Here is a 23,078-nt window from a genome sequence, read left to right on the forward strand (position 1 = left end):
CAACGTGGAAAGGGTTGGGGTCCAGCAATGGAGAGGAAGTCACAGGTGAGGAATCACAGCTGCACTCCAGTACAGACTCTCAACAGCTGTAAGCACAGCACTTGAAGGGATGCACAAGTCAATCCTCATCCCCTGCTATGACAGACAGCACACAAGTGTAACAGAACAAACGTATCAGGTCTCCTTAGTGGAGAAAGGCCTAATACATTTGTTCTGTTACACTCAAAGAAACTGAGTGCACTTTGGAGAGATCCCAGGGGATTTAATGGAACAACTCCAGCTCTCTACCAGCACACTATGTCTAAGTCTATGGTGGCTTGCACCACGCACAAAAACCCACTAAAACAAATGCACATTTCTCCAATTCTTTCAACAGAATTTATTTTACTGCAAGGATAGTTTAGGACAGAACAAAAAACAGCATGGCAAAACCAAATTTTGACTAAGTCAGAGACTTCACAAGCCTGCAATCAAGTAACCTCTCTGAGCTAACTGGTGCAACCCAGTAATGACTTGCTGATCCTTCGTATCAATTTGTGGTGCTGTGCTGTAACCCAGCACTCTTGCATAGTATCACATTGAGCAGCAGTGTAGAAATTAGACAGGAAATATACTTCCTTCCATTGTTTTATTGCTATCTCATCTCACTGATAACACAGCTTTTAGCCTACTCAATTTACCTCTAACTTTGGCATAGACAAAACCAGCTCCCTTGTCCTCCCTAGTTTCTGGGCATCCACACAGATTCTGCTGAATTCAGAAGAGAGAATTAACAAAGCAACAATTAGATTATTAAAAATATTCTTATGCAGGAAACACACTGACCCCTAGAATTAAGATATCAGTAATCATTTACTTGCAACTTTAACTGGATGATTCATACTGCCTGACTTTTTTAATGCATCAAAAAAAACCAAACCACAAAGGCCATGAAGCGAAGGTATCTGAGGTCCTCAGACACAGAGCCAGTTCTTACTTCACAGATGAATCATCAGAACCTGGCTGAAAGCAGCAGAGTTATCCTGCATGATACATGAACCAAGTCAGCCTTTCCCTGGAGGTGTTTGTGTCTCCTGGCAGAAGACAAAATCCAACAGCCTCACTCCTGAAGACCTACTGTTCCAGGCTGCAATTTATCATTGCCACAGAGTGATACAGCTCTGCAAGAGCAGAGCAAATCTGGTGAGCTCAGAATGGAGTTTGAACCAAATACATTTGATACAGATTAGAATTTGGAAACAAGAAGTATGGGTACAGTCATGTGAGACTGCCTAGGTTAAGTAACCAGGTGCCAATTACTGATATCCCTAGGGTACACATGCACCAGAGTGCTTAAGCCCCACGTTCTCAACGAGCTTATCTCATCCAAATTTTATATCAGCCCTGAAAGAACCAAAAGCAAAACTTCTCATCAGTTCCTGCAGTTAATGCTTAAACAAAGCACCCCGTTTCCAAACACTGCACAGAGATCAGAGGGGCTCTTGTTTGCTTTTCGTTATGTGGTTTATTCATTAAAGTTAAACCCCTGCTGCACTTTCTCACGTCACAGTTTCATGCCACAGTTGGAGCAACAGCTTGGCTGTCAGGCTGGAGGTTGATCAGGGAATTGCTTGCTTGGACCAGCTCTGCAATGGAGACTCGTCCTCTCTGTTTGATAAACTGAGCCACGGCAGCCATCTCCTCTGGTGTGATGTAGATGAACTTTCCTCTGTCATCAATTACACCTACAGGGGAAAAGAAAGGACCCTGAAGTCAGCACTTTGGCTCTTCTCACTTCCCAACAGACTTCTTTTTGGAAGGGATGTTTGAACTGCTGAGGCTGCATTTCATATCTAGGACAGGCAGAACAACGTGCTAGCAGTCAGGCTTTTATTTCCTTCTCTACTGTTGAGTTTTTGAATGGGGTTTTGACAATAACTGAGTGCCTGGCTAAGACTAATTTTGTTCAGCAAGTAGTGCATTTTTTTTTCCTCCCACCATGTGTATCTAGCTGGGAGTATCACAGCAGTGCATTCAGTATATTGCATTAGTGTTGATATTCCAGGGCCAGACATCCAGCTGAGAAGGGAAGAGCAGATGGGCCCACGAGGTGGGATGTGTAGCTCCTCAGGGAGGTAATGAAGCTCAACTTCCACATTTCAGTAGCTCCATCAAGAGTGAAAACTGACCTCTTTGTTCCCAATGTCTTACAGAATCAAATGTAAGGCAGGGAGCCTCACTAGCACGTCCTGTAGCCAGGACAGTACATTTTTATGCTTTGTGTCAGAACACTTTTAGGTCAGTCAAGCGGGTATCCACACGTACCCATGAAGATACAGCTGTCACAGGTGGCAAACAGCTATCAGGTCAGCAAATGTTTGCACTGGCACCTTCCACTACTTCATCCTCAGAAAGAAAAAGACTGAGCAGCAACAAAACAGCCTTGTTCAGACAGGGAGATACCCATGTGCTCAGTCACTGCTTACATTCCAACCTCGAGTGCATAGCTAGAAACAAGGACTTCACTTATTATTACAGCTCCCAGTTTCAGAGTGCTCTGGGATGTTTGCACACCTTGATCCTCGTGGGTCCCTTTCAACTCAGGATATTCTATGCCTCTATGACACCCCAGTATTAGCTTTAGCCACTGGGACTTTAAAACAGGTGTGCAAACTACCTCCAAAATATCCAAACAATTCCTTCAAATTCAGATTTCAGAGGATGCAAATTCCCAGTAACCCCAAAGGCCTTCAGCAGGGTTAACGCCACACTGAAGCCTCACACTGGTCCCTGAACCATTGGGAGCATTTACCCTCCCAACCTCTGTAAAATACATCATTGAAGCAATTCTCTCCCATATTGCTTTCAACAGTAGCTTTACATCTGCCAGAACAGAAATAATAAATACAGCTTTTGATCAAGTCCCACAAGGGTCCTCTACAATTTTAAATGGAAATTAAACTGGATGTCTCTCTACCACAGTTTAGACATTTTCTGCACCACCTATTCACCAGCTGAGGAATAGGTGTTGTGGCTGTCACCTGTCAGAGTGCCATCTGCCATCAGGTCCTGGATTCTGTTAATTGCATCCTGTTGAGAAGGGAAAAAAAAGGAATAAACTGATCAAGAGGAAGGTAGAAAACATTCTGCATTCTCAGACAAACTAGAGGAGGATGTTTACAATTAATTCCTCAACATTAAACACTTCAGTGATGGGTGCACATCAACACTTCCACACAGATGGATGAAGTAAGCCCTTTTCAGAAATGGTTTGGTCTTAGAAAGCAAACTTCTGCTGTTTGGGGCATTCAAATCTCTCTGCCAGCAAGGAGCTATTATTATATTATCTGACTGCATAACGGGAGATGTACACATTTTCCCAGGAAAGGGCTGTAAAGTGCCAAGGCAACACACCAATTCCACAAAGTACTATGATACACTTCCCCAAGAACCTGGCAGACAACACATTGCAGAGTTTTTCAGTTTTTCCTGCTCCATTTCAGAGGAAACTGCTTCTTACCAAGCCAAAGAGCAGCAGGTTGAATTTACAGCTGCATAAACTCCACGGTTACTCCAAGCACGCTGTTCTACTGCACCCACAAGTGATACCTGAGTGTCAACATCTTTGGCTTCTGCAGTCCTGTCCCTCTGCCACTAGCATTTACAGGACTGCAGAAGCAAACTATGGCTTGATTTCAACCTTAAACTGATTCACTGTGTGCAAATGGAGTTCTAGCATAGCACAGAGGCAGGGGGCAGTGCAGCCTGAACTTACAGCAGTGAAAGCTGCTGAAGGTGAACCCTAAGATGAGAGCAATAACAAAAAAAACCCAACCAATATTCACTTAAAAACACGTTAAACGTGCTCAAATTGAAGCAAGTCACGAATATTCTTTAGAGTCAAATACAAAGCTGACTGGGACCAGAGGGAAAATAAAAAATGAAAACAACAAAAAAAAATCAACATGGATCTCACACCATCAACTCACCATGGTGTTAAGAGGGTCAGTAATCTTAAGTAAAGCCCCAGAAGCTACAAATTCCTAAGTGCTGCAAGAATACGTAAGCAAGGGGAGCAAAACAGCTCATACTATCAGCTGCCTGCAAATATAACAATGTGCAGTTACACAGGCAGAACCTGAGCTTGCTTCTAGCTCTGCTCTTGATTCCCAAGTATCATGAATTGCTCTATTAATAGATTTGAGAGAAATCAGTATGATCCATTAGCCAACAAGCAGATGTTCAAGAGGCAGACTGTGCCCTTTTCATGAACATCCCTGTAAGCCAGCAAGTCTCTGATGAATGCACACTTCGTAGGGCTGAATCCACTGAACTCTGAAGTAATGCCAGAATAGTAACACTGAGGGTACCATTCATTACCCACTTTCTTATCCTTTTAAAGTCACTGTTTGTATTTGCACCCCAAAAAGTAGCACTTACCTGAGTTCTTAAGCCCATATGTGAAGCTAAGTCCTCCAGTTGGATTACCTTTGTTTTCTATGGAAACAAACAAGAGTTACATGATGCTGAGGAATCAGAGGGTCAGCAAAACAGTCAGAATACAACCTACCCCTCCAACTTATCCCAGTAGGCACTTCTCTGTGTTAAAAAACCCTTTAGCTTACGTTACTTAAACCAATCTGCTCAGTGGAAAGATCGGATGCTCTGACCCATTTAACCAAAGGCTCAAATACATTTGCCAGCAGTTATCCCAAACCTTGTCTTCCACTGGGGGACAGGATCAGCACAGGCATACTAAGCAGCCACAGCTCTGTCCTCCCTGTCCCCCCCAGTTTCTCAACTGCTACCTTGAATTTTTAGCATGCTTTAGTGAGATCCCCTTTTGTTTGAGAGATGCTTCAAAATACCTTTAAAAATGACTGCTGATCAGTGCTTAAATAAAACTTGAGGGAAGACTGGCAGTGTTAAGTGCTTCAGTCTGTTTTACTAACATCTTGTGGATTAGTGCCACAGTAATCTTCCCAAGCACATTATTAAAGCAGTCTGTGCTGGAGGTGTACTGCTAGCACACCCTGCATCATCGGGGTGATGGTGTCCAGGAATGAAGGCAAAAGCAGGAACAGCAAGTTTTCCTTTTGCTTATGCAAGATTCTTCCTGCAGGCCCTCTCAGCCACGACCCAGTCCTCACTGCTCACATCTGGTTTTGTGCTTCTCTGGAGCTTCAGAGAATTACAGAGAAAACACCTGATCCTGTCCTCGTGTCTGTGCAAGTTTTAGAAGCTCATCTGTTCAGATGCAGCAAAAGGATACACCGTTGTTTGTAAGCTATTTGGAACATACACAGCTTCTGAGAACAGTTCACCTAACATCCTCGAGTACACCTCTAAGAGCCATGTATGGCCACGTTTATGTTCTTGGATGACATGCTAGAAGTGATAAACACATTTTGTTTCTGATCTTGAGAGTACACACTGAAGAATTAAACAGAGGCTGCAATAGAAGAACCTTTTTCATTAGCAAAATCAAACCAAAGGAAAACCACACACAGACTTAGCAGTTGTGAAGTTTGATGCAGCCAAGCTAGAGAACTGAATACCATGGACTGAACGCATGGAATTGAAACCAGTCCATGGAATTCAGTTCTCAGAGCTGGGGACTGCCAAGATTCATCACATCTTCTTTTAAAAGGAGAGGGGATGCAAAGTCATTACATGAGAAAACCAGGCTTTAAACCTCCACTTCGAGATGCTTGCCCTTAGTGACAGAGTTCACTAGAAGCTTTCTAATACAGCTCCTGCTGGGGTAGCAAAACAGAGGATGGGATGGGGATCAATCTGCACCCACTTGGAAATAAGAAGAACACTGCAAAGTCCAAGCTCAGCAAAACTCTTCACCACAGATTTGATGTTTTAAAGGCAGGCTTAACTCTCACAGAGCTATATACAAACATCCACACTTTAACAAATTCATTTAGCTTGAGCTGTTTTTTCTGCAGCAGTCTCCAACAAGGCATGAAACAGAGCAAGAGCTCCCAGAATTAAGACAAACACAACTTTTTCCTCTTATTTCTACATCGGAAGCCAGGTGTCAAAGCACTTCTGAATTTGGTTCTTCAGCCTGTGCTTAATTTCTCTGACGTCATGTAGAAGTGACTAATATTAAACTATTTGTGTGCTTGAACACTGAACTGAGATTGTGTGACTAATCTGTTCCGTCCATCACAACCACAGGGGCAACGTGCAGAATCAGAGCCTACTGTGCCAGCCCTTGGAAACCTTTCTGATTTTGTTGGAAGATCTCAAGGGACATCGACATAAGTTATCCCAAGGCAGCTTGTTTATTAATGAAGAGCATGTTTTCCTGAATCCTTGAAAGCCACAGATGGGAATGTGCAGTTAGCAATTGCAACAGAAGACTGTCTTAGCAGACAGGGCCACAGTGAAGTTCTCTCCTCTTCCATGAAAGCCACTTCAACTTCTGTGGAAAGCAGAATATTGACATCTCTGCACAACTCCAAAATGCCATCTGATGGTTTGTCTTCACTCTATGTCTTCTTAAGCTCTCTGAACACATTACCTATTGCTTTTCCCATCTAGACTCAGCTGCTTCATCTGCCTTTGGTGGTGTTTCTGATCCCAGTTGATTGTCTTATGCTGGGGACTCAGTGATCAAGAAATATTTTTGCAAAGAACATGCAGCCTACTGCCAGCTCATACATTCCCAAATTACCTCAAGATCCCATATGATCTGAAAGCATCTGACAGAAGTGCACCACCAAAAGTACCAATGGCACACACACAGCATGTGTGTTCCTGTGTTCCAGGACTGGACATCTATTAGCAAATTGATTCCTTATGGACAGTTACCAAAGAATCAAAAGTGTGTGCATCTCTAAGCTCTTGGAGGGGTAGTGGAAATGCAAAAATAGCCCAGAATTTGACATTCTGAATTAACAAAATGATCAGAAGGTCAGTAAGTACGTGGGAGATGTGCTTATTAATTGTATGTGTGTAAAGGCTTCATATGTTCACAGAGTCCAGTTCCCAGTAAAGGCCAAAAGGGATTAATCAGGACAAAAAACAAACAAACTATGTTTTAGGCTAAGAGTGAGAAATCACATTTCAACTTTCATACAGCAGTGGTTACAGAAGCATTTGTTGTTACAGATCACAAGTGGAAATACTCCCGAACACACCACAGGATTTAGATAACCAAGCATATAACATGATGAACAGTAAACTAAAACATCCCCTGTTAAAAAAAAAGTGATTTTTTTTCTTTAAATATCCCCATCAAACATCAGTGCTGTAAACTGCACAAACTAAAGAAATCACACAAAGTCTGACTGATCTTTACAACACCCAGGTTTCAAATGAATGCATCCTGCAAGGCAGGCCACATGCTGGTACAGCACTTCTCATTCCTGCTGAGCTGAGATGCAGAGACTGTGAATATCAGCTATGACTTAGGAAAAAAAAATAAAAGCTCAAATGCCCCAAATCCCACCCTACAGCCAACATTTCTGTTCATAAACCCTGATGACAAGTTTATACGTGTCTATCTTTATGAATCTATGGGTTACAATTTCATCTCTAAAAGCCAAGAGAAAGCTGTAACTACAAATAATTTTACCAATGATGAACATTTTCATGCATAACTGAGCAAAGAATGCAGACTTCAAGGTACTCCTTTTTATTTGCTGAATATTTAAGTAAACCGAAGTAGTAAAGATTTCCCTTCTTTCTATCACACTCTAAGTTATTACAATTTAACAGTATGGAAAGAAGAGGAAAAAAAATGATAGCTTACCTTGATGTATTCAATAAATTCCTTCAGAAAGCTGCGAGTCTGGGTACAGCAAGAACAATTGTTAATTTAAGTTCACAGATGTTAAATACATCAAAAACTTGCCCAGTATAAGCATTTAGGCTGTCTACCTCTGAAATTTTACATATACGCATAGAGGAGACATTGAGCCCTGGAAAAAAATAATAATCCAGATTTAATCTTAACTAGGAATTTCCTATAGGTACTTGTAAGCCAGAGCATGGCTCAAGCACAGTTTGTTTTCTGAGCCTTTCTTGAACCTTTTCTTCTCTGCATCACACACACCCTGAAACAATCACATCTGGGTGAGTCTGTGTATTAAGTACATTCACTGAGGACATTTTGTATGGAGGGAAAGTACAGAGTGACTGGGGAGGCAGCTCATGCAGATGGTGAAGGGCAGCACACAGCTGCACGACACATGTGGAAGCTCAAGCCCTTTTCAAAGCTATGCACCTGAAATCCAGCATTTTAATGTCAGCAGCTCAGCTTTCAAAGGCCATGCAAAAAACCATGCATTTAAGCAAGCAGGAGATCAAGTTACTCTGCAACCCTGAAAATCAATCAGCCTTAATTAACCGCTTAACTCTGCATCCTTAACTTCAAGCAGGAGTTTCAGCACACTGCTCTCAACAGCACATGGCAGAGTCAGCTTGAACCACGATACCAAAATGCTTCAAGTACATTACCTACCCTGAGACAGAAGGATGGCTTGGCATTTTTGCAAGGCTGATGCCTGTGATCATTTCTGAACATCAAATTGCCTGCTATTAACGTTCTACCTCCCCACCCCTACCAATGATATCTGTGCTGAGATCCATGCACCTTCAATTGCCTCCCAGGCTCTTTTTGAGTGAGGAACACCCTTCCCTGATCCCACACACACAAAAATTAACTTCTCCTCGTCTGCACTCCCACAGCTGCCTGTCAATAAATGCCCTCTACCTTTTAAAAGAGCCTGAAGTGGAAAATTCAATGTTTTAGCTATGTTTTAGCCCATGCTTAGTCACAATGAGTGCAAATTTGTTTAATTCAAGAGGGTCACTTAAGCAGAGGAAAAAGGGGAACAAATCTACATTGCCCTGAAAAAAAAAAAAGATCCCTATGATGTAATCTACTGGACACCTCAAATTTGGCTCTGCAGTTTCAGCTGCCATTTCAGCACTTGACAGCAATTAAAATGAGTTTAACATGTTTTCTCCTCAGCAAATTAAGAGTGTTACCTCCCACAGCAGAACCTTTTCAAGTCTGCTGTGCTATTATGTCAGTATCACATTTCAACCACCATCCCCAGCAGTTTGCCTGAAGGTGGCCACAGGAGGAGGATGCTAGTATATTAGGCAGAGTTTGAAGCCCTATCAATGACTTGCAGTCATTTGCAATACTAAACAGTTTTCCAGTGGAAAGCCCACCAGCAGTGCCTAGGCTGTGCCCTGTGATTTCTCAAGCTCTCTTTCAGCTTGATTTTTCATTTGATTTCAGAGTGGCTCTGTTCCTCTAGAAAATACAACCAAGACATAGCATCTCACTGAAGGTACGTGGACACCCCCCAACTGCAAATCTACAGACCTGCTTTCATCTGTCTTGCAAACACATGGTACGTGGGTAGGGTAGAGCTGAGGATGGTGTATGGGTATCTGCCTCTTCAAATAAGTTTTATTTCAGTCCTCACACAAAGGGAGGACAGAACTCATTCTCAGTGACGTGCACTTCCCTGCAGGATCCTTATTAACTGAGAGAATCTGCAACAAGGAACCGTAGCATTCCCCAGGAAATTACTCCAGGTTAATAAGCACTACATACACAACTTTTTTGCTCTAAAAACATTAGTCTGGATCCCATTTTGAAATCCATTTTACAAGAGACAGAATGCAGTAAGGAGAATTAGAATCTAACAGCGATGAAAGAAACTACAGTAACAGACATACCTCTTCCTCTGTCATTGATTCTTCAACCCCTTCCTCTTCAACTACAAAACTCTCCTTCAGCTTCAGGTACTCTTCATACTCTCTCTTCTCCTCTTCTTCCTTTGCCTTCCTTTTCTCCTCTTCCTAGAGAGAAAAGAGGACATGTGGTCAGTGTGTGCTCCTCCCCAACGGGGGTTTAGTTTTAAGTATAGCTGTGTTTCCTTTATCTGCAGTCTGGTCCTACTATGACAGACTGCAGACAAAAGGCTTCTAAAACATGCTTGAGTTCTCCCTTGATGGTATCATTCATTTCAAAAGCTGCTCTGACACTCTTTAAGATTACAGGCATCCTAACACAGTGCTGTAAGCCTGCACAAGACACCTAGGCTGGTTCTTAACAGGTCTGACACAGGGGAGAAAACCACTCTTATATAGCAAGCTGCTTTTCTAATTTGCATGAACATGCTCCTTCTGAAGATCGAGTGACAGGAAGTCCCTGCCCCTAACTGTACTTTGATGCAACACCCACATTTCAGTATCCAGCCTCAATTCTGCTCTGACGTGCACCAGTGTCCAATGGGAATGAGCACAGAGTAGTGGAATTGCACTGATCTCCATCTGCATACATGAAGTTGGCCTGAAAGAGCTTCAAGTAAATCTCTAATGACCAGCAGCAAAATACATCTATACTGAATGTAAAGAACTGTATAAACTGCCTTGTGCCTATGGAAAATGTACAATTACATTAAAAAAAAGGTTATTTTGTAGGTTTGATGAATGGCCCCAATGTAACTTCCACTTCTAGTAATGCACGATAAGAATAGTTTCACTTACCTATGCTGAAAGAAATGGTTTTCAAAACCATGTGATACAAACTTGCTGACCCAGAAAACTCTAAGCCCAACATCAGTGGGGCAGAGAAACTGATGGTCGTACAGCACGAGGTACAACGAGATCCACGAGCTCCACAAACCTCTACTTGCTGTTACAGCACAAAGGATTGATTAGTACTTAGAAACATGAGTTCTTCAGATTTAAGTATCAGTCTCTGTGCTTTTCCTTTACCATTAGCACAGGAATTGATCTCCTGAAGGTATTGATTCCTACACTCTTGCCATGCTACATCTTCAGCACTAATTTGGTAATTGCTTCCTTAAACGGCTCGAAAACAAACACTTGTTCTATTAAAACAGAGAGACAGGAACAGGTCATCAAGGATATCAAAAACCATCCATATTAAGGACATCATGTAAGGCCAATATCAGCAAGGTGCCAGAAACAGGTGTGGCACTATTGCTCTTCAATTAAAATCACAGAGAAAGCGTGTTTAGCCAAACTCTGAGCAAGTCCTGAGGAGGAAAATGTCAGTGACATTCAAGGATGAGAAAAGCAGGACTGAAAGGACCCTGCTACATGTGAAAAGTCAAAACCATTTTTAACCATTATCTCCTGAAAAAATCCTGCAGATCTGAAGAGGCACTTGAGACAAAATGAGACCCTTTTCTAGGTCACTCATCACCATAATTATTCGTAAAAGCTCAGCAGTAATTGCTTTCCTTGCGTTGCAGGTGCCAAGAACAACACAACCATATATCATTCAGAGGTGTTCAATTGGTCTTTGCTTGAAAGTACATAAAATTTAATCTTAATCCTGGAAACACAAGAGTAAGGCACTTAGCCGAGCATTTCCAGAAGCCTTGCCATCCACCACCTTAAAGAAATAAATAAAATGCAGCCACTCCTTGTACATACTTCACCCACCTAAATTTAACCCTGATTCAAGCTATAGAAAAAGAAGGACTTAGGGAAGCTGCAAACTGACTCAGAGCAAAAGGAGGTGACTTTAAAGAAGCAACCAGCAACAGGAGTGGAAGCTGGGCAGGGGGGGATGCCCTGCTGAAGTCATGCTGTTTGTTAACACTCATTTTCAGCTGGTGTTTCACCACCACACCAGCACTCTTTCACATGCCCAAGTCATGCAGCATCTGCATGGAAGGTGCAGAGTCAGACATAGCCAGGTTCCCATGAAAAACAGCCTGTGGGTTATGCATAACCCACACATGGAAACACTCTCAGCACCCCAGGGTCTGCTAGCTAAATAGAGCCCAACGAGTCACACAGAGGGCATTTAGCTCAAGCATGCATTTTATAAGCCCTGTATTTTTATCAGTCAGGTTCTTTTTTTTTGCCCAGCCCCATTCTAATTTTGTATTAACCACTGTAGAGTTAAGTGGTAATGCACGTCTGCTTAGAGGAGAGAGAATAGTTGGGCCACCTCCCTTCAGCAATGGGTGTGGTGGTGGGGAAATCCCAGCTCTATGGAAATTCGGTAACTGCTGATGTTCACCCTCAACTGCCTTTTTTTTCCCTAAACCTCTGTAATGGGTCCACTGCTCTCCTCGCCCACTTAAACCTTACCAAACCCAGGGGCTTGTTACAGCACAGATTTGTTTTCTAAGTTTTCTACACCATACTTGAGGAACGTATCTTCTCAATGCTCACTTCTTACCTTCAGTGCAAAGATTATTCCCATGCCATCAGAAACATTAATTGCATCAACAACACAAAATCCTGACCTTTCAGCAGCTCAAACCCAGAGGGACCAGGCATCTCGTTTGGATTTAAAGCTGGAAGCAAATCCTGACACAGAACCACAAAGCCTTCTGGAGTCCTGAAATGCTGCTGAATAACTGAGAGATTGCAGCCTCTGAAAGTTTATCATCCATCACTATTTTTAACAAAGGGTGAGGACCCTTACAGCACTGCTGAGCCACAAGATAGCACACTGCTGTTTCTAGCTTTCCATGCATTAACCCATTTAAGGTGACACTGACACTAAGTGGTATTGGCCTGTACACTAAGTAGCTTTTCTGAGAGCTTTGCCTAAGCAGCTTTCCCAGAGAGCAAGCTGCTAGTTGTGTGCTCTGCCATCTCTCCTCCAAATCAGATAAAGGCCCGACGTGCTGACAAACAAATCATTTATAGGCAGCTTATTGCACTGTGCAGCAGAACAGATCTCACTACAAAAGGAAGGGAGAGCAAAGACTGGGCTCTCTACAACCACCACCTGCTTGAACTCACTCTTTGTTCGTAGCTTGCACAAAAAGTATGGTAGTTCCTTATGCCAAATGCTTTGAGGTTCAGAGACCAAAGAAGTCACCTCTATAACCATTCTGTGATTCTATGATATCACATCCAGCTCCTGTGTTGTTAGTACAGCTTCTGCAGGAACCAAACAGGGACTTTGCAAATAACTAACGTGACACAGAGCAGACTGAATACTAACACTCCCTCCCCATCACTGTTCAGATAGAAATAAAACCTTTAGGAAGATGAATGTTGCTTACCAGTTCTCATCTCACCAAAATCTGAGCAGGATGAGCCTTCTGCAAGCTTTTCAACTTGTACTTCCTTTAAAGATGCTTACCCTAAAATTTAGTAGTCTTCATCAGCCTCCAGCATTGTGTATGAAGTGTGGATTGAAACACCAAGCAGTTAACAAAAACCTCTACTAAGAAGCACACAAACCTCAATGTTCAGATAATAAATCAGAAACCTAAAATCCAGCAATCAATATTTAAAAACTCTGGGCCTATTCTTCCACAATTAAATATCAAATAACTTCAGGGTCTCAGTTTTCAAGAACCCTGGGGACCACGAGCCACCCCTCCACTCCTGAAGTTCTGAAGATCCAGACCATTTTTTACTCGAGTACTCAAATGCAAAGCCAAAACCTGAAAGGAAGTTTCCTGACTTTAGAAACTTTGGGCACAGCTGCAATACCAACCTTATTTTCATATAGCAGTGAACAAATGCCATCCCCCACTCCCACTGTGGCCTTTTATTTCACAGCCACCGAAAGCCTGCTCAGTTGAAGACTGGTAGTTTCTCTACTACATCAAACTACATTTCATGAGCAGTTCACACTGCAATGGATTTGCAGGCAACATGCTTTGTTCAACACTGCGTTTAGTATAGGAAAGAGATAGAACCACTGTGTGCCTGCATCTGCAAAAACCATATGCAGAGTTTTCTTAGGCAGGCTAAGGAACTAATAGCTACAAAAATCCCTGTGCAAGGTGAGAAAAGCTTTCTGGCTGGCAACCTGCAGCCTTTTTCTTGATGAAGACACTGTTTTGCAACATCAGAGGAAGTTCGCTCTCATTGATAAGGTGTCGGTTGGTAAACCATCTCACCACTAAAAAACTCCAAGAGTGAAAGGGAAATCCCCAGGGCAAAGCAGAGCCTAAGCAAATGCCAATTATAAAGGAGCTTCCTTGCATGCACAGCCAATCAGGTCATCTGAGCACTGGAAAGGAAACTTGAATTTAAAAATATATTATTTGGCTTGCAACACTGGAGCCAAGGGGCAACCACATTTTATTTATACATGCATGCAAATATGTTTAAACAGAACCAGGGGGATGCTCTTCTTCAAGAATGCACAGAATTTTAGCCCCTGCAGTCCCCTTGGGAAGGGAGAGTTCCCACTTGTACTGCATCAGTCATTTTTGGGCAGCTCTATACTGTGGAGAGAGTTATCTTTGCCCATTGTAGAAAGAGGGTTTTCATGTGACTTAAAATTCATCATTTCCACTCGGCCCCCCATCTCAAACTACTTGCAGGGGACACGTGTGAAAGGTTTAGCCAGTCCCACTGACTTCATCAGAGATCAACACCAGGGGATTTCTACAGGATCCACAACATCATTTTGTGTCCTCCTCTGTTTGGCTTCCCGACTATCTGAGGGACTTCCAAACAGCATTTAGCAGAGCAGGAATCACACAGAGCTGCTGAATAGGACTCAGCTGCTGAAAGGCTGCAAAGCAGATCTCCTTGACACAAAGCCAGTCTCAGTTCATGGAAGTCAGCACAATTCTGAGAGCATTTCTTAGGAGAGAGAGGAGGGGAAAAAAAAAGGATGCAACTGAAATTCATCTAACAAAGCTGGTTGCATTGCTAACCTGTTTGGACATAAGTGATGAGCAACTAAAGTTCTCTTGTAAATACACTAATTACATCTACTTTCAACAAATCAAAGCCTAGCCAGCAAATAAATCACAAAGTCTGAATTCAGATCTTGTGATTTGCAGCAAAAGTAGCACGAGCAGTGAATGCAGCTAAAACACACTTTTCCTGGAGGTTATCCTGTGGGCTGCAAACAAACAAACCAACCCCATCATCTGTTTTTTAGGCCTGGAACAGAGATGCAGCATCATTTATACCATACAATCAGTTTGTAGTGTGATCTTAAAGGTTATGATCACAAGACACACTGCACTTCCACAAGCAGAAATCAAATCTCTATTCACACAGTTCACTTCCCCTACTGCTCAGTCAAGACTAAAGCAAATATGAATAGAAGATTTATGCATCTGAGCAATATTCGAGCTTCTAGTTGTCCTTTGGACTGTCAGGCACAAGACTTAGGTAAATCAAAGCCTTAGTTCACATTCCTCATTTTCACTTAGCCTTGCAAAACAGAGGTGAAAGCGTTGTATTGTAGTGCAGCATTCATGAGGTATACTGAAGATGAAAATAAAACCAAATGAGATTTCCCTCATTCAACCAAAATAAATTATTCAGCTCTAAATTGAAAAGAAGGTGGTAATTAAAAGAAAAAAGTTGAATATGCTAATAAGTACTTTCTACATGAAGAGATCTCTGTCTGGGTAGAATTACACCCTTATTTGCTGCTCAGCTCTTCAACTGTGCCTGAGTGATCCTGATCAGACAGCTGCACTGCTAAGCCCCCAGGATGAACTTGGAGGTAACCAATAGGACAACTCCTTTGTCCTGGGTTATAGCTCACTTTGAGCAACTTGGCTCAACTCAGCTGCTATACAGTTTGCAATACACCTGCCTTGCAGGCTACCACTCTGGAACTGAACTGTTCTTAGCTCTGTCTATAAGAATAGACACCAAAGCAATGCTAGCACCCAGCCAGAGTACCCTCCTAATCTCCCTTCGAGTATTGGGATTGTTCTAGTTCTCTTCAACCAACTCTTCAGGGTTTCAAGGTTATTACATTCCTAAAAATCTTAAGAAAGTAGTATTTGAACAGTCAAGGAGCTGAGTGGAGACAATCCTTATTAAAAGAATACACCACTATAAGAAAACTTGCCACGCGTGTTCTCCCTCATGCTTTGACCTGTAGGGTGGATCAGTCCCCCACTAAGCAGGATGGGCAACAGATGGGTATTTTAAAGGCAGCCACAGTTTGTCTTGCTTCTTTCTGAGCTGGAAGTATAGGGAGAGAAATGGGAAATGTATTTAAGGAGAGCAAACTGCAAGGCAGAAGCCTGTGCTATTGAAGTACATGGGCATGGAGAAAGCAAGAGACAGAGATCCATAGGAAGCCAGATCCAATAGTTCTGCTGCTGTGAAACTGTTCTGACCAGCCAAAATTATCTTCATACCCTCAAGAGAAGAAAGGGAAAAAAATGCCTTTTCTTTTAAAATGTTATCAGCACAACACCACGCTTGCACAATCTGCACGTACCACGAATAAATCTGCTCACCACAAAGCACAGACGTGCACATTTAAGCATCATGGAAAATTCATGCTCAACACTGGGGGCTACGCTCCCCTGGGAAGGCAATTATTCAGCCCACGACTGCACAGCACACCTTGCTCCTTGCCTCCTGAAGCATACTGCAAAGCCACCACACAACTTACTCAAGCACCAAGGAACATGAAGCTCTAGCTCTTAGCCAGTAGCACGGATGCCTGGAACACACAAAGCAGCTTTGAAATCAGTTTGCCACCCCCACTGATGAAAGGCTTTAACAAAGACACTTCAGTTGCACAGGATCTGTTTTTCTGGGTCACTCCTAATGTGCATCCTCATATATATAGTTTAGATCTCTTTAATTACAAAACACATGTAAATTTGTGTAATTAGAACGAAATAGTATAACTTTACATGACAGTTGCAAAAGTGGCTGATAATGTCTTTCGCTTTCTGCCCTGCTGGTTACAGCTGTCAGGCAGGCAGAGCTAGCGAGCATCAGCAAAGGGCACAAGTTGCAACATGAAAAACTTTATCATGCGTGTGATCAACTATTGGAACTGGGGCCCAGCAAGATTGAGACATTCCCCATCCCTGGAGACAATAAGAGCTTATCTGGATGAGGTTCTGAGCAACTTCCAGAGATCCCTTCCAACCTATGCCACTGTATGGTTCTGATACTTAAACTTCTATCAGACATCAAGCCAACTTCTGCAGTTGAGTGCAAGACACTCTTCTGAGTACAAAGAAGAGACAAACGTGCACTGAAGTAGACCCCATCAAACTAAGGGCCAATTTTAAAAGCTGTGTTTTTCACTACAGACTGATCAAACAATCTATCACTATAGAACAGGAGGCTAAGTGACAGGCTACTGGATCCACTGCAGGAGAGGTTTCATTTAGTCCTGGCCTCGACTGTGGGTTGCTCCTTGCTGCTTAGATGGGTGTGCTGATGTTTGGAGCAACAGCTTTCACTTCTGCCAAGCACCTGGGCAAACAGAACTGGGCCCTGCAGTTGAAGACACTGAAAATCACTGTTACATACAAATGGAGCGACAAAAACAAACCATGTATGCAACAGCATCAAATACCAAAGGAAGTTTTGCTACCACAGAACTTACAGAGAAGCAATCTCCAAGACACACTTGGTTCAGAATTTCTGTCTATAAACACAACCAATCCCACCTGTCGTTCTTCCTCAAGACGGATCCTCTCCTCTTCTTTCCTCCTTTCCTCCTCTCTCTTTGACTCAAGTTTTCTCCGTTCTTCTCGCTCTGCTTCCTCAGCCTTAAACACAAACAACAAAGAAACCCTCAACAACCAACCAAATTAAAAAAAAATGCAGGACAGGCTTTAATCTTCCTAAATATACATCTTTTACCTTTGTATTGTAAATATCAAGGGGGATGTTCCTTACCACCTCCCTGCATGAGGGAAAAAACACCTAATACAACAAGCCATTATGATTCAGCTTTCTCCCCCCTAGAACTGCAGAATACTTAACACTGAGGTAAGTTTAAAGGTTACCATCTGACTTGAAGGGCTTACTGAGAAGCAGACAAGGCAAGCTTCATGTGCACACACCTTATAATTAGAGTGATATCATGGAATATCATAATATTACTCCTCTCAACATTTAGATAGAATGGGGCTCTAAGGTAAAGGGAGAAAAGGAGAAAAAAAAAAGGAAAAATAAAATCTCTAAAAAAATAGATACAGATTTTAACATGGGGAGAATCTCTTCAACAGAACGTTGTACTTTTCAAGTCTACAAATCCCCATTATTTCTAACCAAGTCCAGCAGATTGTCCCAAAACAGCAAAAATAAATATATTGTGTTCTGATTAGAAATACTTTGTTTCTCAAGTTGTGTTTTAGTCTATTCAGAATACTTAAACCCACAGATATGTCAGGAGGAGAAGCAGAAGACACAGAAATGGATTTGTGGTTTCAAATGTTTCAGCAAAGACGACTTAAGTGAGGAATTTATTTGTCTACATGGGAAAATAAAAATGAGCATGTTTTAAAACGAAACGAAAAGATTCCTCGCCCTACCAAGCGATGCTTATCATTCAACTCTGCTCACATTTTCCACACACACAAAAAAAGAAGCTAATTAAACAGAATGAATATGGAAAGCAAAGATAAAATGCTTAAAAGGGAGCGAGTGAGAAAAGGCTGGCAAGTTAATACAACTCTAATCAGGTTTGTTGCAAACCTGCCATCCTTTCTACAGAACAAATCACCATGGTTTAAAGCAGGAACTACATGCATACGTCAGGAACCTCAAAATTCTCCTGGATGTCTGTCACCACCAGTTTTTGCTGAGCATTACTGTTCAGGTTTTGCTCTGAGCTTTGTATGCAGCAGGAATGCTTACCTCTCTCTGAGCTTTCCTGGCTTGTTTCTCTTCCAATTTCCTCTGCTTTTTTGCTCCAACTTTCCCCGTCACCTGAAGTTCTGGCACCTCCTCAGCATCATCTTCCTCTGCAAGATTGCATTAAAGGGCAAACAACAAATTTAAGTTGTCTGTGAAAAGTCTATTCAAGAAACATGACTGCTTCCCAGGAAAGCAGCAGCACGTGACAAAGATAAACACATATTTCAAACCAGATCAAATAGATGGAAAAAGGCAAAAAACCCCAAACCCATCCACAAAGTAGGAGTAACAAGGCAACACAAACAGTTTTGTGGCAGCACCTGTACCTGGAGATGACTGTAGTGTGTCAGTTGCCAAAGCTGGTTTGGCAGGGCTGGCAGCAGGATATTTCCCATAGAGAAATCTCTCCAGAAACCATGATTCCTTTGAAGGAACCCAAAGAAATTGCTATTTAAGAAGCACGTGGATGAGCAGTGATCACCCTTCTTTTATAGGCTGAACTAGCTTTGAAACACTTTTGTTTTACTGATTTCAATACACAGTATGGTACTATGGTTAAGCCACACATCAACAGAACCAAATGTAATTGATATCTGTGTAGGTGGCTCTCAAGTAATTCAGCTGTTTTCAGGATATTGGAAGTTAAGTCAAAGGCAGGCTGGTGAGTTTGGGCTTCAGAAACCCTGGTATCTGATCACTGCAACAATATTCCCTTCCTCCATCTCAAACAAACATTGTCTACTCTGAGTGCCCCAACACACAGTTGCTTCTACAATTTTGCTGAACCTTAAAAAAACCTTAATTTTTTAATCCTGGGCCAAGAAAAGGTCCAAATACAATGGGTGAGCAATCCAACGTTAGCAGTTATTGCTCCTAATTCACAGTTTAATGCTGGTATTACTCCCTAGAGAATTACTTCTGGAAAATCACCACCAACAAAGAACACCAACAATTCAACCTGAAGCTCTGAGTGCTTCTCAGATTTCATCTATGCTGAAGATGCCAGAGGTCAGGCAGAAGACTAGCAAGGCTTTTAAAGCATTTTGCAGTCCTGCATCAAGCACCCCTACGTTCAATAATGCCTGCTTTCCTTCAATTCAAAGCACCTGATGTGATCCCTTAGGTCCTGCTTTCTCTACTGCATGGAGTTGCATCTAACAAAAGCCAAGAGGCAGTGATGCAGATGCAGCCCATGATTCAGCAGAGCACTAAAGGTCAACAACGCACTCAACCTGGGTGCAATTAACATCTGCTAAATAAACCTGAATATGCTGACAAGAGAATAAGCACTCGGTATGAGAGTTTGCTGAATTAATTAGTTATTACAGCGCAAGAATAGCTGCACCAAAAGCAGAGATGTTGTACAAAACCAGATTTTTTTTTTTGCTGTTGTTTGTTTTCTTAAACAGAAAGAAGCTACTGGAAGCTGTAATTTCAGCCACATGAAAGTGCTTTTCTTGTACTCACATGTAGCTGCCAAAAGACCACTGTACCACATACCTTAACTGCTTGTCTGCTTCAAATCTGACGTGATAATCTGGCTTACACAAATACAGCTTTCAGAGATCCTTAGCTTTTCCTTATGTTTTTGATGCATCAAGAGGCAAAACAACAGTTGCAGTCATGCAGATGTTTGAACCTCTTGAAATTCAAACAGTTCCTTTTAAAAAACACATTCCAAACCATTAAATAACCATTAGTACACTGATGCCCTCTGTGAGGACATGATTTTACACAGTAATGTACAGAGTAAGCACAACACCAAGCGAAGCATCTCACATCAAGACTTTGTATGTCTCTGACATCAACGTCAAAAGATCTTGCCTCTTATTTAGTTTTGGAAGTGAAGCAAATGAAGTTCAAGGTCAGGCTGGACAGGGCTGCAGGTCACTGCAGGGGGGTTGGACCACATAGCCTTTAAAGGTCCCTCCCAACTCAAAGGGATCTATGATTTGATGATTCTCATCCCACGAGAAGGCTACAAGCAGCAGATATGGGTACTCACACTAAACTCTTCAGGCATGGCTAGCTGCTTGATTTACTATTTACACAACACCTTACAAAAAGACTGGGAAAAAGAGGGGAAGGTGCCAGGCAAAACAAAATTAATCCTGAAGACAGGAGACATATGCATGCTACTGAGATTGAATACGACACCAGCTACAGAAAAGGAATCAGTCCACCATATGGAAAGGTGTGGGCATTCAAGTGCAACACAGCACTGCAGTGGCATAACAATGACTTCTTATTTTTAAGCCTGGTAGCTACCCAGTTTTGGAAATGAATGAGACATATGCTTATTAATCTGTAGCCACAGAATCAGCCTACACTTCGGATAGAAAAAGGACACTAAACAAAGGACATGAGCCCCTGTGAGCAGAACTCAAACAACTTCAAGTTCTTTCTTGAACCGAGCCATATGGCTTAACTGAGAAACCACACACCTACCTCTTCAATAAGCCATCTGCACCTGTGTCAAGGGCAGGAAGAACACTGTGGATACTTTGATATCACTGAGTCTCTTTCTATATGAATAGTAGCAAGTCAAAAGTAACTTTTGATTCACTAGTTAGGATATTAATAGTCAAAATTTAACTGTACTAGAAAGGTTTTCCTACTGATTAAGCACTAAAATTATTCCAGTGATGTGGGTTAACATTATTTCCAACTGTTTCACAAGGACATCACAGGACCACGTCAGCATTTATGGAACTTCCCTCTCTTCCAGGACATCAGAGTATGGGTAGATACAACAGTACACAAATGGATGGGCTACTCCAGAAAAGCAATTCTTGTGGCAAATTCCAACACAAACACATTCTTCTCTTTAAGGAACATATACCATGAACTAAGTGGACGTGACAACTGCAATTCCTTCTAAGTATTATTTCCCACCCACCAAAGGGTGGGATTTAAGAAAGGCTGGATTTAAGAAAGCAATAAGTGGACATATTAACATGGCCAATCACTACACATTAGAGACTTGTTAAACATCACTTACTGTGATTTGTTTTTCTCAGTCGTGATTAATATTTGTAAAGGAAAACACGCAATCTTAACCCCCAATGTCTTGCTAAGCAAAAGAAGAGCGGAACCTATGATTTAATTTATGTTGGAACAATTAGCTTCGCCTTATATTTTATCTTACCAGCTAGAGGCTATGATGGGATTACTAAAAGCTCTTGGCCTTATCACTATCAATTCTGTGGAAGCAAAGTCAGTTAAATTTGACCCAGCTTTCACTGTGATGTGTATTCCAATACCTGTTCTCAGATGTACAAGGCTAACTACTCAGAGAAAGGCAAGTATATATTGGAATGTTGCATGTTTTCTAAGCCACATCACTGCACAAAGTAGATAGTACGTAGTTTGTTCCAGTTAGGGATAAAAGCTGTTGACAAAAATCAGATTTCTTTGATACAGTCCTTCCTTAAAAAAAATAAAATACAGATGTACCTCAAGCAAAGACATTTGCCTTGGATCATCATCCTCATTTTTACCAGAGAGGGATCAAGATGATACAACCATACTTGCTGTTTGAAGTTCATCCCTCTTACTTTCTTATCCCAGCAACCACATAAAAGCCCTGGACAGAACACCCTTACATGCACCAAAGGTGATTAAAACCCCAGAAGATACACTGGCAAAGCTGAGACAAAACATTGACCTTTGACAATGGGATCTGAAATTGGACACTATTTATTCTCATTACTCCATGCCACAAACAATCCACAACCTGACTTCAGTTTATTCCTTCTTCTTATCTTCCTTCCACTGCTTGGCTTGGCCTCTCCTGCTCCAATTATCAATGTCTGAAATATACAGACATATTCATCCCTTGCAGTACATTTATTTTTGTCTTTCCCACAAAGCCACCTCTGTTTGGGTTTAGTTTAAATTAAGATGCAATAGAGATAATCAAGTCTGCTAGCTGGGCTATCAGGCACAAGCTAACCACACAAATACAGAACTCTTCTTCCAGACTCATTTTCCATTGGGAAAGGCACATGCATCATCCTACAGCATGCACTGCAGATATACTTTGACTCTCAGGGATTTGAATGACAGTTGCCTCCGTTGCACTGGGCTGCAAGACAGTATAATTATGACTAGACTGAAAGTTGTGCAACACAAGCCAATCAAACTTTTCTAAGCTGGCCTGCAAGTCACACCGACAGAACACAGTTCAGGGGCTTCAGTCATTTGGAGAATTACTTCATCACCCATGAAAGGCATCTCCCCAGCAACGTCTGGTCATCAGAAAATATTAATAGATGTTGATAATCTCAAATGAGATGACCTCCTTTGAGTATTCGACTAACCACTGAGAAACATTACTCAGCCAACCCGAGCCAGCGTAGGCTAGCAGCTCTGACCCCACAGTGCAGCCCACATGGAACCCATGAATAAAGGACCCACATACGCAGTGTGGGCTGCAATTCTGGTAGGAAAGTCAAGGCATTTATTGCTACCCTCTTTATTTTCTGTCTGTACCAACCTGCAAGTCATTC

General features: G+C 42.0%; 1 protein-coding gene across 1 annotated transcript in view; it reads right to left on the reverse strand.

Annotated features, from left to right (window-relative positions):
• Positions 1 to 1,481: 1,481 nt before the first annotated feature.
• DDRGK1 (DDRGK domain containing 1) overlaps positions 1,482 to 23,078 on the reverse strand; it is a 29,330-nt gene continuing 7,733 nt past the window's right edge. Inside the window, exons 3-9 of the mRNA XM_065735997.1 lie at positions 18,568 to 18,674; positions 17,373 to 17,474; positions 9,697 to 9,819; positions 7,751 to 7,789; positions 4,420 to 4,476; positions 3,021 to 3,069; positions 1,482 to 1,724 (exon numbers count right to left, since the gene is read on the reverse strand). Coding sequence (XP_065592069.1) covers positions 1,552 to 1,724; positions 3,021 to 3,069; positions 4,420 to 4,476; positions 7,751 to 7,789; positions 9,697 to 9,819; positions 17,373 to 17,474; positions 18,568 to 18,674 — 650 coding nt within the window. The 3' untranslated portion in view covers positions 1,482 to 1,551. The remainder of the gene's footprint in view (positions 1,725 to 3,020; positions 3,070 to 4,419; positions 4,477 to 7,750; positions 7,790 to 9,696; positions 9,820 to 17,372; positions 17,475 to 18,567; positions 18,675 to 23,078) is intronic.

Source organism: Cyrtonyx montezumae, unplaced genomic scaffold (assembly GCF_038088225.1).
Source record: "Cyrtonyx montezumae isolate F1298 unplaced genomic scaffold, pur_monq_1.0 scaffold_2, whole genome shotgun sequence".
In the NCBI taxonomy this organism is placed as follows: domain Eukaryota; kingdom Metazoa; phylum Chordata; class Aves; order Galliformes; family Odontophoridae; genus Cyrtonyx; species Cyrtonyx montezumae.